Raw genomic sequence first — 14,851 nt, 5'->3', positions numbered from 1 at the left:
GTCCTAGTCAAGAAATTTTTGTGTATCCCAGTAGAACAAAGATTTTCTCCTATGTGTTCTTATAGAAGTTTTATAACTTTAGCTTATTAATGTTCTATATGTTGTGTGGTAAGGAATGAGGTTTATTTTGTTCCATACAGATAACCAGTTGTTCCAGTATCATGTATTGAAAAGACTATCCTTTCTCTTGAATTATCTTAACACTTTGTCAAAAAGTAAACTGACCATGTATGTATGTAGAGAGTGTGTGTGTGTGTGTGTTTCTACACTCTATCTCATTCCATTGAACAATACCGTTATCTATTCTTATGCCAATATCACTCTGTCTTGATTACTATAGCTGTATAGGAAGCCTTTACAATTTTGTTCTTTTTCAAAATTGTTTTGGCTATTCCATGTCCTTTGACTTTCCATAAAAATACTGAAATTAGCTTATCAATTTCTCCAAACAAACAGAGTGGGATTTTGATTGGGACTGTATCAAATCTAGTCAATTTCAAGAGAAATACCACTCTAACAATATTAAATCTTCCAATTCATGGCATATTATCTACTGATTTACATCTTCAATTTCCCTCAGCAATGTTTTCTAGTTTTCAGTGTACAATTCTTGAAAATATTTTGTTAAATTTATTTCTAAGTTTTTACTTTTATGCTACTGTAAATGGAGATTTAAAGATTATCTAATAGTTCATTGATAGGATATAAAAATATAACTGATTTTGATACAATGACTTTGTATCTTGTGGCCTTGTATCTTATTAGTTCTAGCTTTTTTGTAGATTCCTTAGGGTTTTCTGTATACATGATCATGTTGCCTACAGATAATTTTTTCTTTTTCAGTCTGCATTATTTTTATTTCTTTTACTTGCCATATTACATCACTCGGACATCCAGTACAGGGTTGCATTAAATGTGAGAGCAGACAATCTTATCTCATTCCTGAGTTTAAGTAGGAAGCATTCAGACTGTCACCAGTGAGTACGACGTTAGGTATAGGTTTTTCCACAGATAATCTTAATTAGGTTTAGAACATTCCTATCTCTCTCTAGCAAGGAGTTTCTATCATAAATGGGTGTTAAATTGTCAGATGCTTTTTCTGCTTTTATTAAAATGACCATGTCTTTTTCTTTTATTCTATTCATATGGTGATCTACATTGATTAATTTTCAGATGTTAAACCAATGTTGCATTTTATTCTAAGCTTGCTGAGCGTTTCTATCATATGCACTTTCTACACTATTGAAATGATCATTTTTTTTCTTCTGTACTATATTACTATGAATTAAATTGAATAGTTTTTTAGAAAATGTTGAACAAACTTTGCATTCCTAGGAAAACTCCCACCAGGTCATATATTTTTATATATTGTTCAACAGAGGGCTATTCAAGTTTCCATTTCTTCTGTAATTAATTTTGATAATCTGTATCTCTCAAGGAGTTTTTCTATTTCATCTAAGTTGTGCATCATTCTTTATTAGTATGAAGTTGTGCGCAATATTCTCTTTTTGTCTTTTTCATTTCCATAAGATCTATAGCAATGTCTCTGCTTTCATTCTCATTATGGTAATTTGTGCCTTCTCTCTTTTGGTTTTCATCAGTCCAGCTAGAAGTTTAAAAATTTTATTGATCCTTTCAAAAAACAAGCTTTTGATGTCAATGATTTTTTTCTACCATTGTTCATTTTCCATTCCACTAACTTCTGCCTTTATCTTTATTATTTTCTTCCTTCTACTTACTTTGGAATTAATCTGCTTTTTTTTTTTTATAATTTCTTAAGATCAGAACTCAAATCATTCATTTATATCTTGCTCCTTTTCTAAGTTAAGCATTTTAAAACTCTAAATTTTCCTCTAAATATTACTTTAGCTGTACTCTATAAATGTTATTGCTGTATTTTCATTTTCATTCTGTTCAAAACGTTTTCTAATTTCTCCTGTGATTTCTTCTTTGACCTATAGATTATTTAGAAGTATATTGTTTTATTTCCAAATGTTTAGGTTTTTCTAGATATCTTAATGTTATTGTTTTCTAACTTAACTCTATTGTTATCAAAGAACGTCCTGTATATCATTTCAGTCTTTTCAAAATTCCTGAGACTTGTCCTGTGGCCTTACACATGACCTATGTTGGTGAATGTACGATGTGCACTTGAACAGAATGTGAATTTTGCCGTTGTTTGAGTTATTATTTTAGGGCCCAATATATTATGGCAGGCAGACTCCAGGGTAGCTCCTATTATCCCTACCTCCTAATGTTCATGCCCTTTGTGTTGTGTTCTTCTTAAATGTGGGAAGGACCGACAAATTCTAATCATACATAATGGCAAAAGTGACAGAGTGTATGTGATTGCATTACATAAGATTGTAACCTATCTTGCCAGGACACTCTCTCTTGCTAACTCTGAAGAACCTGGCTGCTAGCTTGTGGCCTGCCATATGAGGAAGGCCATACGGCAAGAATCTTAAGGTGGCCTCTGACTGACAGTCAGCAAGAAACTGAAGCCCTTAGTCTGGTAGCCTGCAAGGAACTGAATACTGTCAACGACCACACCACATGAGCCTGGAAGTGGATCCTTCCCCACACTGTGGCCTCAGATGAGTCCACAGCCCTGGCCAATACCTGATTGCAGCTTTGTGAGAAGCAGAGGACCTAGCTAAACTACACAGGGCCTTCAGACTCACAGAAACTATGAGATAATAAATGTGCATTCTTTTAAGCTGCTAAATTTGTGGTCATCATAATTGTGCAGCAATAGATAAATAATACATGTATGATTTATATTGGTGAATGTACCATGTGCACTTGAGAAGAATGTATTTTGCAGTTGTTAGAAACTGTTTTTTAGGTCGAAGCTATTCATAATATTGTTCAAATTTATGTTTTTGTTGATTTTGTCTAGCTGTTTCATCAATTGCTGAGAGAGGTATTAATGTCTTCAGTTATGACTGTGAAATTTTTAATTGTCCCTTTAATTCTGTCCAGTTTACTTTCATATATTTTCAAGTTCTGTTAACAGAACTTACAAATTTATGATTGTTATATCTTCTCGATGAATTTATTTTATTGTTATGAAATGTCTGCAAGTAATTCTTTGTGTTAAAATCTATTTTATCAGATATTAATATATCTACTTCAATCTTTTTATCCTTACTGTCTGCATGGCATATTTCTTTGCATCCATTTTATTTTCAATTTAGCTATACCTTTATATTTTAAGTGCATCTTTTATAGACAATGTAATTGAATATTGTTTTTCAATCCATTCTAACCACCTCTGCATCATCTTTACCTTAGACCATTAATGTTTAATGTAATATTAGGTCTACCTAATTATTACACTAGGTCTATTAATTTATTGGTTTTCTATTCTTCCCTCCTCCCTTTTTTCTTTTTACTGATAATTTGTTCTTCCTTTCCTAGCCTTCTGTTTATTTTATTTTTCAAGGATTTCATTTTTTAAATATCTATTGTTTTTTTATCTATAATTTTTTACATTATTTTTAGTAGATCATCTAGGTATTACAATATATGCCCTTTATTTTTTATTCCACTTACACTTAATATTGTGCCACTCTACTAAATTGGTCCATAAGCCACAGCTATCTCTGTCCTTTATGCTACGGTTGTTATATATATATATTACATCTACATATAATATAAACCCTGCAAGACAATAAATTGTGATTTAAATAGGCATATGTTTTATTTTTAAAAGTTTTTATGAAAACAACAAGAGATCTTTTGTACGTTCCCATACATTTACCATTTCTAATGCTCTTTATTTCTTTCTGAGGATCTGAGTTTCCATATTATCTATTCTTTTTAGCTGGAAAAATATCCTTTAGCTTTTCTTATAGTGCAGGTCAGCTGATGACAAGGTCTCATAGTTTTCTTTCATCTGAAAATGTCATTATTTTGTCATCAACCAGCAGGATATTTTCACTTAATATAGAATTCTGAATTGACAGTTGTTATTCTATTTTTCCACTTTCTTCTGGCCTCTATAGTTTCCTGTGAGAGGTCAGTCCTTAACTGAATTGTAGTTCCTGGGTATGTAATATGTCATTTTCTTCACTTTCTTCGGTCAGGATATTTCTTTATACTTGGCTTTCAACAGTCTGACTACTATGTGCCTCAGTATATTCAGCTTAGTGTTTATCCTGCTTGGTATTTTTAATAGTATATATTTTTATCTTTCGTCCTTTGGAAAAAAATGGCCATATTTCTACAAAAAATGTTTTGCCTCATTTTTTCTCTCTCTCCTATATCTAAGACCCTAATTACATGTATGTTAGACTGTCTGACATTATCAAACAAGTCCCTTAGGCTCTGTTCATCTTTTAAAATTTTTCAATCTTTGTCTCATTTTCCAATTAGGAAATAATTTCTACTGATTTATCTTTAAGTTCAATTAATTTGTCCTCTTCATCTTCATTCTTCTGTTAATTAATCCAAGAATTTTAATTTCAAATATTGTATTCTTCAGTTTTAAAATATTCATTTTTTATGGTTTCTATTTCATTCCTGAGATTTCTAGTCTTTTGATTTATGTGAGTATATGCTCTTTTCTCTACTGAGAATGTGTTCCAATTTCCCAGTTGTTTATATATCATATAATTTTGAATTATATCCTGGACATTATAAGTGTTAGGTTGTGGAATCTCTGGATTCTGCAGTTTTTCTCTGATGAGTATTTGTTTGTTTATTATATTTTATCCTGCAATTAATTATCTTATTTGGACTAGAACCAAAACCCCTATTTATTGGGCAGTAACTCTGATCTCTATTCATATCTTTTGTCTTTAGCTGAGTTGCTTTGAATCTGCTATCATATATGTGATTCAGGGTCAGCAAGAGACAACAGTAGATTAGGGAATCTCTTCAACAGTCCTTTCTCCTCCAGAATCCTCATCATTGCCATGTTTTTGTTTTTGTTTTTTCCCCAGATAAGTCTTCTGGCTTCCCAGACCATGAAGACTATAATTTTTTCAGGTGCTGGCTCCACGTGGTCTCAAACTAATTCATAAAATTGAGAACTCAGTACAATTCCTCACCTCCACACATGGACTCCCTACTAGGCTTTGCCTGCTCTGTTCATTCTCCATTGCCTTCAGGTTGCTGCTTTTTGTGTTATACTCAGAGTTTATGGTTGCTAAAGAATTAGTCTGTTAGAATTTTATCAATGCCCAGAAGCAGTACTCATAAATGTATCTTACAACTACCACTGAGTTGTACCTTTGTTTGTCTAATTTCGCAAATTCAGTAATTCAGATATCAGTGAATTTAGCAAACCACTAATAGGAAATATTGTTAATCTCGCACAAAAATTTACTAATAATATTATTCAATTTTTCATCTAACTAAAGTTTAGATACACTTATTAACAAGTGCAAAGCATTAAAAGTACAACCCAAATTCATAAACTTACCTAGCTCCCAAGATATCTTTCTTGGCAAGGCCTATTCCAGCTATAACTTTCACCCTCACAATTCGGGAATTTTCCTAAAATACAAAATACAAAAATGTATATTTTATTTTCATGTACTTGATAACTTATCTAAGAAACATTTTTAAATATATATATATATATGTATATATATATATATATACATATATATGTATATATATATATATATACATATATATATATCTCAAATAAAGTAACCAGGATATTAAAATTAATTGAAGAAATCTTTTTCGAGAATTTGATTAAGGGAATCCCCACTCATCCGGGAGGCTCAGTGGATCCCCAGAGTGGTGCCGGTAACAGAGCTGAGCAAGGAGCAGACTCCCAGCACCAGTGTGTGCTGGCCCAAGGCAGGTAGACAGGGTGGGAGGGCAACTGCAGGGGTCCACTGGGCCCCACCAGGAAGTGTCTGGGTCCCAATGCTTGAGAAGCAGCAGGAGCCTCTGAAGAGCCACACACAGTTTCTTTTGAAAATGGAGATACTGGACTTCAGGTCAAGATGGCAGAGTAGGAAAATGCTGTGCTCACCTCCTCCCATTACCACATCAAAATTACAACTAAATTATAGAACGAACACCCTTGAGAACCACATGAAGACTAGCTGAATAGAAGTTCTGTAACTTAAAGATATAATGGAGACACCACATGGAAACTGGTAGCAAGGGCAGAGACTCTAAACGGGCTGGTCTCACACCCATGTGTGGCAGTTGAGAATCAGAAGGGATATCTCACCACTGAGGAGTAAGGGATTTTAAAAGCATCAAGAGAAAAGCAGTTAGTAACCTACAAGGGAGCTCCCATAAGACTATCAACAGATTTCTCTACAGAAATTTTGCAGGCCAGAAGAAACTGGCGTGAAATAGTCAAAGTGATGAAAAGCAAGGACCTACAACCAAGATTACTCTGTCCAGCTAGGCTATCATTTACAATCAAAGGAGAGATAAAAAGCTCCCCAGAGGAAAAAAAAAAAAGCTGAAGAAGTTCATCACCACCAAATCAGTATTATAAGAAATATTAAAGGGACTTCTTTAAGAAGAAGAAAAAAATTCAAAACTGTGACTAAGAAAATATCACAAAGAAAAAAAATTCTCACTGACAAAAGGCAAACACATAATAAAAGCAGTGGATCGACAAACACTCAAGCTAATACAAAGGCTAAAAGGCAAAAGTAGGAAGATTATCTGTAATTACAACAGTAAATTAAGGGATAAACACAAACACACACACACAAAAGAAGTAAAAAAATAATGACAAAAACATAAACGTGGAAGAGTGAGTAAAAATGGTAGTGATTTTAGAATGTGTTCAAACTTACGCAACTATCAACTTAAAATGACTGCTATAAAGATAGTTTGGTATATATAAAGCACATAGTAACCACGAACAAAAAATCTAAAAGAGCTATACAAGAAATAAAGGGAAAGATATCCAAACACAGTACTACAGAAAGTCATCAACATACAAGAGAAGAGAGCAAGAGAATAAAAAAAAAAATGAGAACTACAAAAACAATCAGAAAACAATTAATAAAATAGCAATAACAAAATACCAATCAATAATTACTTTAAATGTAAATGAATTAAATTCTCCAATCAAAAATTGAATGGATAAAGATGTGGTACACATATACAATGAAATATTACTTGGCCATAAAAAAGAAGGAAGTCTTCCCATTTGTGACAATATAGATGGACCTAGAGGGTATAATGCTAAGTGAATTATGTCAGACAGAGAAAGACAAATACATATGGTTTTGCTTATATATGGAATCTAAAAACCAAACCAACAAAACAGAAACAAACCCATACAGAGAACAAACTGATGGTTGTCAGATGGGAAGGGGTTTGGGTGGTGAAAAAAAATAAAGGATTAAGTATGAATTGGCAGTTACAAAATAGTCACGGGGATGTAAAGTACAGCGTAGGAAATATTGTCAGTAATATTGTACTAACTATATATGGAATTAGGTGGGTACAAGACCTACTGGAGGGAATCACTTCATAAATTATATAAATATATAACCACTATGCTGTACACCTGAAACTAATGCAATATTGAATGTTAATTGTAATTGAAAAAAATTTTTAATTTTTTTAAAAAGCAAAAAACTGGGGATATTAGTTTCCATTGTATTTTTCAAACTTATTTTTGTATATATTAAAACTAACAATTTTTATATAAAATATTAATTTAATTAAAAGCTTTATAAGAAAAAAATGAAAACTATATTGTTATTTATAGATGACTTGATTATCCACCAAGAAAGCCAAAAAAATTAGAGTCAAATTTTTACATTGAGTAATACTTTATCATCGCTTCCAAGATAATCTATAGTCATTAGAACTAATATGAATTTGTCATTGTTGCTATGTATACAATAACACAAAATCAAGCGTTCCTAATCATTTGTAATAAGTAGGAAGATAATTATTTTTTAAATTGCATCCAATCGGTTATATATTAAATAAACGCTATAATGTATTGGTACTGTAATGTATCAAATATTAAATTTCTTGGGTATCAATACCACTATGAGGTTTTATATAAGAATGTATTAGTTTTAAGATATATATTGAAATATTTAGGGATAAATTGTGATAAGTCTGAAACTTACTCTTAAATGGCTCAACAAATAAAAAGTTGAACACTGAGTGTGTGTGTGTGTGTGTGTATGTGTGTGTGTATGTTTGTAACCATGCAAATAAAGGAAATAAACAACCAATTTCTGGATCCAGCTGATGAGTATACAGGTATTTATTATACTACTTTTTTAACTGTCCTATAGATTTGAAATCGTTCGAAATCAAAAGCTGGGGAAAAAATTATAACAGAGAATGCATATATTTAGAAATTCCCAAGTAACCTTAACTGTTAGACACAGATAAATAAAATTAATTAAAAAAAAACATTTAAAAACCTTTATGGATAAAATTATTTTAAAAATTGAACTAATAAAAATTGAAGAACATAAAGAAGACTTAAATAAATTCACTATATTCATAGATGAAAATAATTAATATTGTTTGTTTTCTCCAAAGTAACCTATAAATTCAATTCAATTCCAACTCCCTGCCTTGAATTTTTTCATAGATCTTAACAAATAATTTTGAAATTCATAGGGGTGAGTAAAGAAGTAAACAATAATATTCCATCACTATCTTATACTACATATAAAAACAAATTCCAGATGCATTAAAGTCTGAAAGTGAAAAAGAAAATTTTTTAATTTTATACAAAAATTAAGAATATTTCTATAACATTGGGATAGGAAAGGATTTAAAAAAATAAAAACCCTAATGGGAAAAGTTGTTAGATTTGGCATTAACCTGTATGAGAAATAATGCTATGAGCAAAATGAAAAGTCAAGGGGAAAGACAGGGTGGAAGAAGTATTTAAAATATGTACCATTGACAAATTATGATTATCCAAATTATATTTTAAAAACTCCTAAAATCCAGTAAGTGAAATATAAACAACCCAATACAAGAAGTCATAGAGAATGGCTAATAAACACATAAAAAGATCCTCAATCTCACTGGTAACCAGAGAGAACTCTAATACACTGTTGGTAGAACTGCAAATTGAGAATCATTTTGAGGAGATATTTGGCAATAGCTACTAAAAGTCTAAATCAATAACCCAGGAATTCTACATCCCGTAGATAAACACTTGCTCATGTATTCAAGGAGATAAGCATAAGAGTATTCACAGTACCATTAACAAGATCAAAAACAATATGAAATAAATGTTGCCCAACAGATAGCAACCTAACTGATTCTATTCTGAAATTATCCCACTTCCAACAATCATATTCCTTTCTGAGGAAAGGTCTGAGAGGGAGAAAATATACATATCATAGAGCATTTATTTTAGTCTTCTTCCATTTCTATGTACTTATAACCACCCTGCTCCTGGAGGTTTTACTGAATAAATATGATAAACGGGCGCCAATCTCCAAGACTGAATTCTGAAAATTAGAAATCTTTTCTGTGATGACTTAGTAACACAGTTTTTTCAAGTGATAATGTGTAATCAAAAGTGCCATCAGCAAATAACGTTATTTGATGATCTTACCTTTTCTAAGTGCAGACAAGTGCTTATAATTTGTATATGAACTTAATTGAAATTATCATACCCCTCTAAAAAAATTAATCCATATTTGTGGAGCCTCTACTGAAACTATCCCCCAGAAGTCCCTGAAGAAAAATGAAACAAGCATTAATTAAAAACAATTCCAGGAAATGATAAATTACTCACAGTCACAGACATGTTTAACTTTTTAACTTTCTCCTTGCATTTCCCATTACAAAAATCAGAACTAATTATATTAGATGCTATGGTTAACTGATATGAAGCTATATTGATTTAAGATCCTTTCATAAAATTAAATAAGAAAAAAAGAAATGCCATATATTTTCATATTTGTACTTGTTTAACTTTATTTTATAAATTTATGCTAGCAAATTGTCAAAACTGGTTTTTAGTCACATCTATAAGCAGAGATCATAACACCTCACATCATCTTCAAAAATGAAGAGGAGGATAAAAACTTCAACTGGAGACTAAACTCTTCAATAATTTTAGAATCATGATACTAAAAGTATTATTAACAGAAATCTGGACAGCTCTCAAGTGAGTAAAAAAGAAACAAAACTTAAACATCTTTTCCTTAATCAAAACAGGGACATTATCCTCAAACAGATCACAGCTCTTCACTTAAGCTGGAATCTTCCCCTTCCACTCATAAGAGAGCATTATTGATTTTTGAAAGTGAAATGTATAAGTTGCAAATTGTAGATAAAGATATGCGGCTTTTCTCAATGACAGGGAGAAACAAACTGGTAATGTGTTACCTATACAAGTGGCTTCAGTAATTAAAAGCAGCTTCCCAGGGCTGAGCTTTTCTCCACAATTCATAAACAGCTCCTCAATCTTCTGTCAACACTCCCCGCCCCGCATCCCCATCCCCGCAAAAACAAACCAACCAGGAATAAGAAATGCAGAGCTTAGGTTTATCCATCTCTCACAGGTCTTGCGAAACTCTTTATTACTCTCCTAATCCTCCCATCCTTCTGTTGCCTACTCTCCTTACCAGTCTAATTTTTTTTTTTCAAAAAAGATATATCCTGTGTTTCCTTACCCATGAGTTTTTATACAAGCTGGGTTCCCTCTGCCTGGGATATTCTTCCCCATCCCCTAACTCCTTCATTGTTAACATCCTATATCATCTGAGCAGGTTCCTTTGAAGCCATTAAAATGTAATTATTCATATTATTTAATGACAAAATAATTACAAGGTTAACTAGAAAAATCAGAAGGCAGAATATTTGTTTTGTGATAACTGTAAAAACGTGTGCAGATGGATGAAGAAGGAAATATGCAACAATGAAAACAGCTGTAAAAACGATGAAATGATTGTTTCTGTTTTAATTTTTAAACTTTTTATATATTTTAAATTATAATTTTATGCTTGGGTTTCTCTTCAAAGCGAAAAAATCTTTCACCTTTTTAAATTATATTTTTTCTTTAAAAAAGCTCTGCCTTTCTTTAAAGTCCAAATGCCATCTTTTCTAACAGCCTTAACATGAATCTTCTTGTTGTTGTTATAGCTTCATTTACATAGCATCTATCACAAACTACCTTATATCTGAGGCAATAAAATGTCTTTCTCCACTATTAAAATAGTGAGACTCTGAAGCTCGAGAAACTTAGATTTTTGTTATCTTTGTATTTTCTATAGAACCCAGCAGAATACTTGGCACATAGTAGGGCTGACAAACTCTTGATTAACCTCAAACCTTTCTGCAGCTGCTGAAAGTAGAATAAGGCATCTTATCAAAAGCAAGAAAAAGTTTACACAAAGACTGAGCCAAGAACATTGGCTGCCAGACCTGCATTCACCAAACAGAGAATAGGAAGACTTCTGAGGAAACTGAGTGGTCCAAGGTGGGGAGAAAAAAAGCAAACACTATAAATACTGATATGTGAGAGAGTCCCACAGTTAAATGGTAGGTTCAGATAAACCTACTGTGAAATACTGCAGTTAATAGGACCTGCACTTATACAGAGGATCTAAGTCAGCAAATGAGGGACTCAATTAGGAAAGAAGACAAGAGATGAAGGAAGCAGTGAATCCAACAGTAAAGATTAAAAGAATTCTCACAATGATGCAAGCGAATAGAAGCCCGCAGATGATGGCTGTACAACAGGTGTAGAGTGTAAGCAGTTCAGGTGGAAAACAACATAGCGAGGGGTTGTCTCTAATAAGAATGAGGAAAAAGGAATAGATAGCTTTTGTGAGATTTATATCTATACCTATCTACCTATATATTTTATTACATTGAGTGATTTTAAAATTCTACCAGTTTGCAATTAATTTGTGTTATGTGTAAATAAAACTAAAGCAAAATCTGTGCAATAACTATGAACAAGATGCAATGGTGCAGATGTGAATACTACTGTATTATACTATATAAATACTACTGTATTTATATAGTATAATAATATAAATGGTGAATACTTATTTAACAAAAAAACTGCTGTGGCAGGTTGGTGAGATGTGTATTTTTTTAATTTTTTTTTCAACATATGCTATATGACTTATGAGGGGCATATTTTCCAAAGTAAAAATTACAAACTATGAATTGACAGCAGTTTTCTTCCTCTGGTGTTTAAATCTACTTGAAAAATTTTATAAAAATTTAAAATGCTAGATCATCTTTATCAAAAAATACATACATACATACATACATACATAAATGAATGAAATCTGTCCTAGTAAAGGTGGAGTATATGATTGCTATAAACTTGCTCTGCGTAGTCAAAGCTCCTCAGGAGTTTTTGGCAGTAATACTCATGATAAAGTAGAACACTCAGAATCCTTAGCTTTAGGAGACAGTAGTGGTTCTCAAAGTGTGTGTGTGTGTGTGTGTGTGTGTGTGTGAAAACTATATATAATTCCTTCTCATTTGCTCTCCCTGGTGCAGAGGAGTCAATGGCAGGCTTATCTGAGGCAGAGTTTGGGGGCAGAGGGCAGTTTTATGGAGGTGCATGCTTGCCAGCATGAGGCATTGGGGGGAAGAAGGGAGGTGTCATACAGAGATTCTCAGTAGTGTGCCCATTGCCATGGGACACAGAGGAGAGGAGGAGGGTGTCATGTTGAGATGAAATAGCAGTACTCCCAATAGAGCTGAAAGTAGGGGCACAAGTGACAGACAAAGGAGATACCTTCATGGTTAGAAAATTAGTTACACCAAAAAGCGTAAGTAAATGGATTAAGCACATAAATTAATATAATGAGGATAATGAAAGTCAGAATTTTCACTGTTTGAGGAGATACTTATGGCTATAGAGAACCCTGAGATATTAGATTTGAATTGAAAACTTTGGAAAGAATTAATGATTTTTTAATATCTGTACATAGAATGATACAGAAATAGCTACAGATTTATGTGTATACCTATATCTGTGTGCAGTACACACACACACACACACACACACACACACACACACAAATTTCTTAACTGTTTCCTGAGATGGCTGAAGAATAATAACATGAAGTAACAACGAGTACGCAGAGCACCCAGATTCAGCTAAATGGAACCAGTATTCCTAAGAGAAGTGGCTGATTCAAGAGAGTACTGGGCCAGGCAAAATACAAGAGGATCCTGGAACATATTCTGCCAGAAAGTAATGAAGTGTTCAAAGAATGATGGGGACTTGTCACGATGATTTAGGAATCTGCTCAAAAGGGCTTCCACTGACCAAACAGGCATAATTTGAGCAACAAAATATTTACTGATAGTAATTACAATCCATTGAATAAGATACGATTCTACAATTCATTTGATATAAACAACTGAATAAGATAGGATTCTATCCATTCATTTGATATAAACAAATGAATAAATAAATGAAGGATAAAGGAAAAGCTCTTCTTACATAGAATGTCAATTAATAAAGATGGAAACAAAAAATAGTGGTGTTTGATTCTGATGGAAGATGCTAAAACTGGTGGATGGAGATCTGACGACTGAAGGATAGGATACTAGCATAATCTCTGAAAATCCCAACCAATTATAAAGGGGAAAATGGTGGCATTACAAAGAAGACACCTGGCAGACATCCAAATGACCAAGTGATCAAGAATATCACAGAGAGTGATAGGACAAGTCAACATCATATACCCCGATGTGATGCACTGAGAAGAGCACAGCATCGTCTCTCTAATTCCTGCCAAAAAAGCATAACCTTGCATCTTGCAGGGTCATGAGGAAACAGTAAACAAACCCAAGGTGAGGAACAACCTAGAGGTTACACAACCTATACTTCTTAAAACTGTCGAAGATAAGAAAGACTGAGGAACTCAGATAAACTGTAAAGACATAACAAGTGCAGGAACTATATGCTCCTAAATAGGATCTTGGACCAGAAATGAAAAAGAGAAATTATTAGAACACCTGTCAAAGATTGAGTGGGATCTGTGAACTGGATGGTAGTGCTGTATCAATGCTGATTTCCTGGTTTAGAGGGTTGGATGGCTGTTATGTAGGGAAGTATTCTTGTTTTAGAAAAATATATTAGAGTATTTAGAGCTGATAGTGTATTGTATCTTCAAATGGTTCGGAAAGACACTAATGAAAATGGCCAAAAAAAGAGTGACGAAGCAATTGTGGCGAAATGTCAGCAGCTGAAGAATCCGAATGAGGAGCGTTTGGAGTTCTTCACATTGTACTTCAAAATTTTCTGTTGGTTTAAAAGATATAAAAAGTGAATTATTAAGAAATAAACTGTATTTATCCCTTTTTTGGTCCCATGGAAACTCATAAAAATACTTTAGAATGATGCTGGAATTAGACAGCTGCAAAAATGTAGTAATGGAAAAAATAATACATGAAAGATCGAGCTAAATACTAATGCAGCTGCTTAAATTGTGCTTCTCTTTCTTTGTGTGCAGTGAATAAAGGTTTGGGAACTTTGTTCCCAGGCTCAATATAATGTCATGACAGGCAGGGTCTGCTTCTGCTCAGATTAGTGGGTCTAGAAATGTTAGAATGTACACTTCTTAGTTATCCTGTTGCTAATGCATTGCTTTAGCTGACACCATTAAAGGCATCCACTCTTCTATACATGCAAATTATGGAATGGAGACTCTCAATTCTTTCCTTTTTTTCTTTCTTTTCCTTGTTTCAGTCATGTTTCAGTTATAGGAAATAGAAATCACTTGATGTTTTAGGAAGAAAGAAGTTAATATAGGGAATGAAGTGTTTACCAAACCTCTGGATGAGCCAGAGGGGCAGGCTGCAGGCTGGGCCTCCGGGGGACCTGAACCTACCTCTATACTGGCCCACCCAGGAAACTGCTATCTCTGCCCCAGAACAT

The 14,851-nt window shown here is 33.0% G+C and overlaps 1 protein-coding gene across 1 annotated transcript in view; it reads right to left on the bottom strand.

Annotated features, from left to right (window-relative positions):
• Positions 1-14,851, bottom strand: part of NEDD4 (NEDD4 E3 ubiquitin protein ligase) — a 94,839-nt gene that overhangs the window by 76,704 nt on the left and 3,284 nt on the right. Inside the window, 1 exon segment of the mRNA XM_039865518.1 lies at positions 5,432-5,505. Within this exon segment, the coding sequence (XP_039721452.1) occupies positions 5,432-5,505 (74 nt within the window).

Source organism: Pteropus medius, unplaced genomic scaffold (genome assembly GCF_902729225.1).
Source record: "Pteropus medius unplaced genomic scaffold, Ma_sr-lr_union100, whole genome shotgun sequence".
Taxonomy (NCBI): Eukaryota; Metazoa; Chordata; class Mammalia; order Chiroptera; family Pteropodidae; genus Pteropus; species Pteropus medius.
This window is presented reverse-complemented; position numbering and strand designations above follow the sequence as displayed.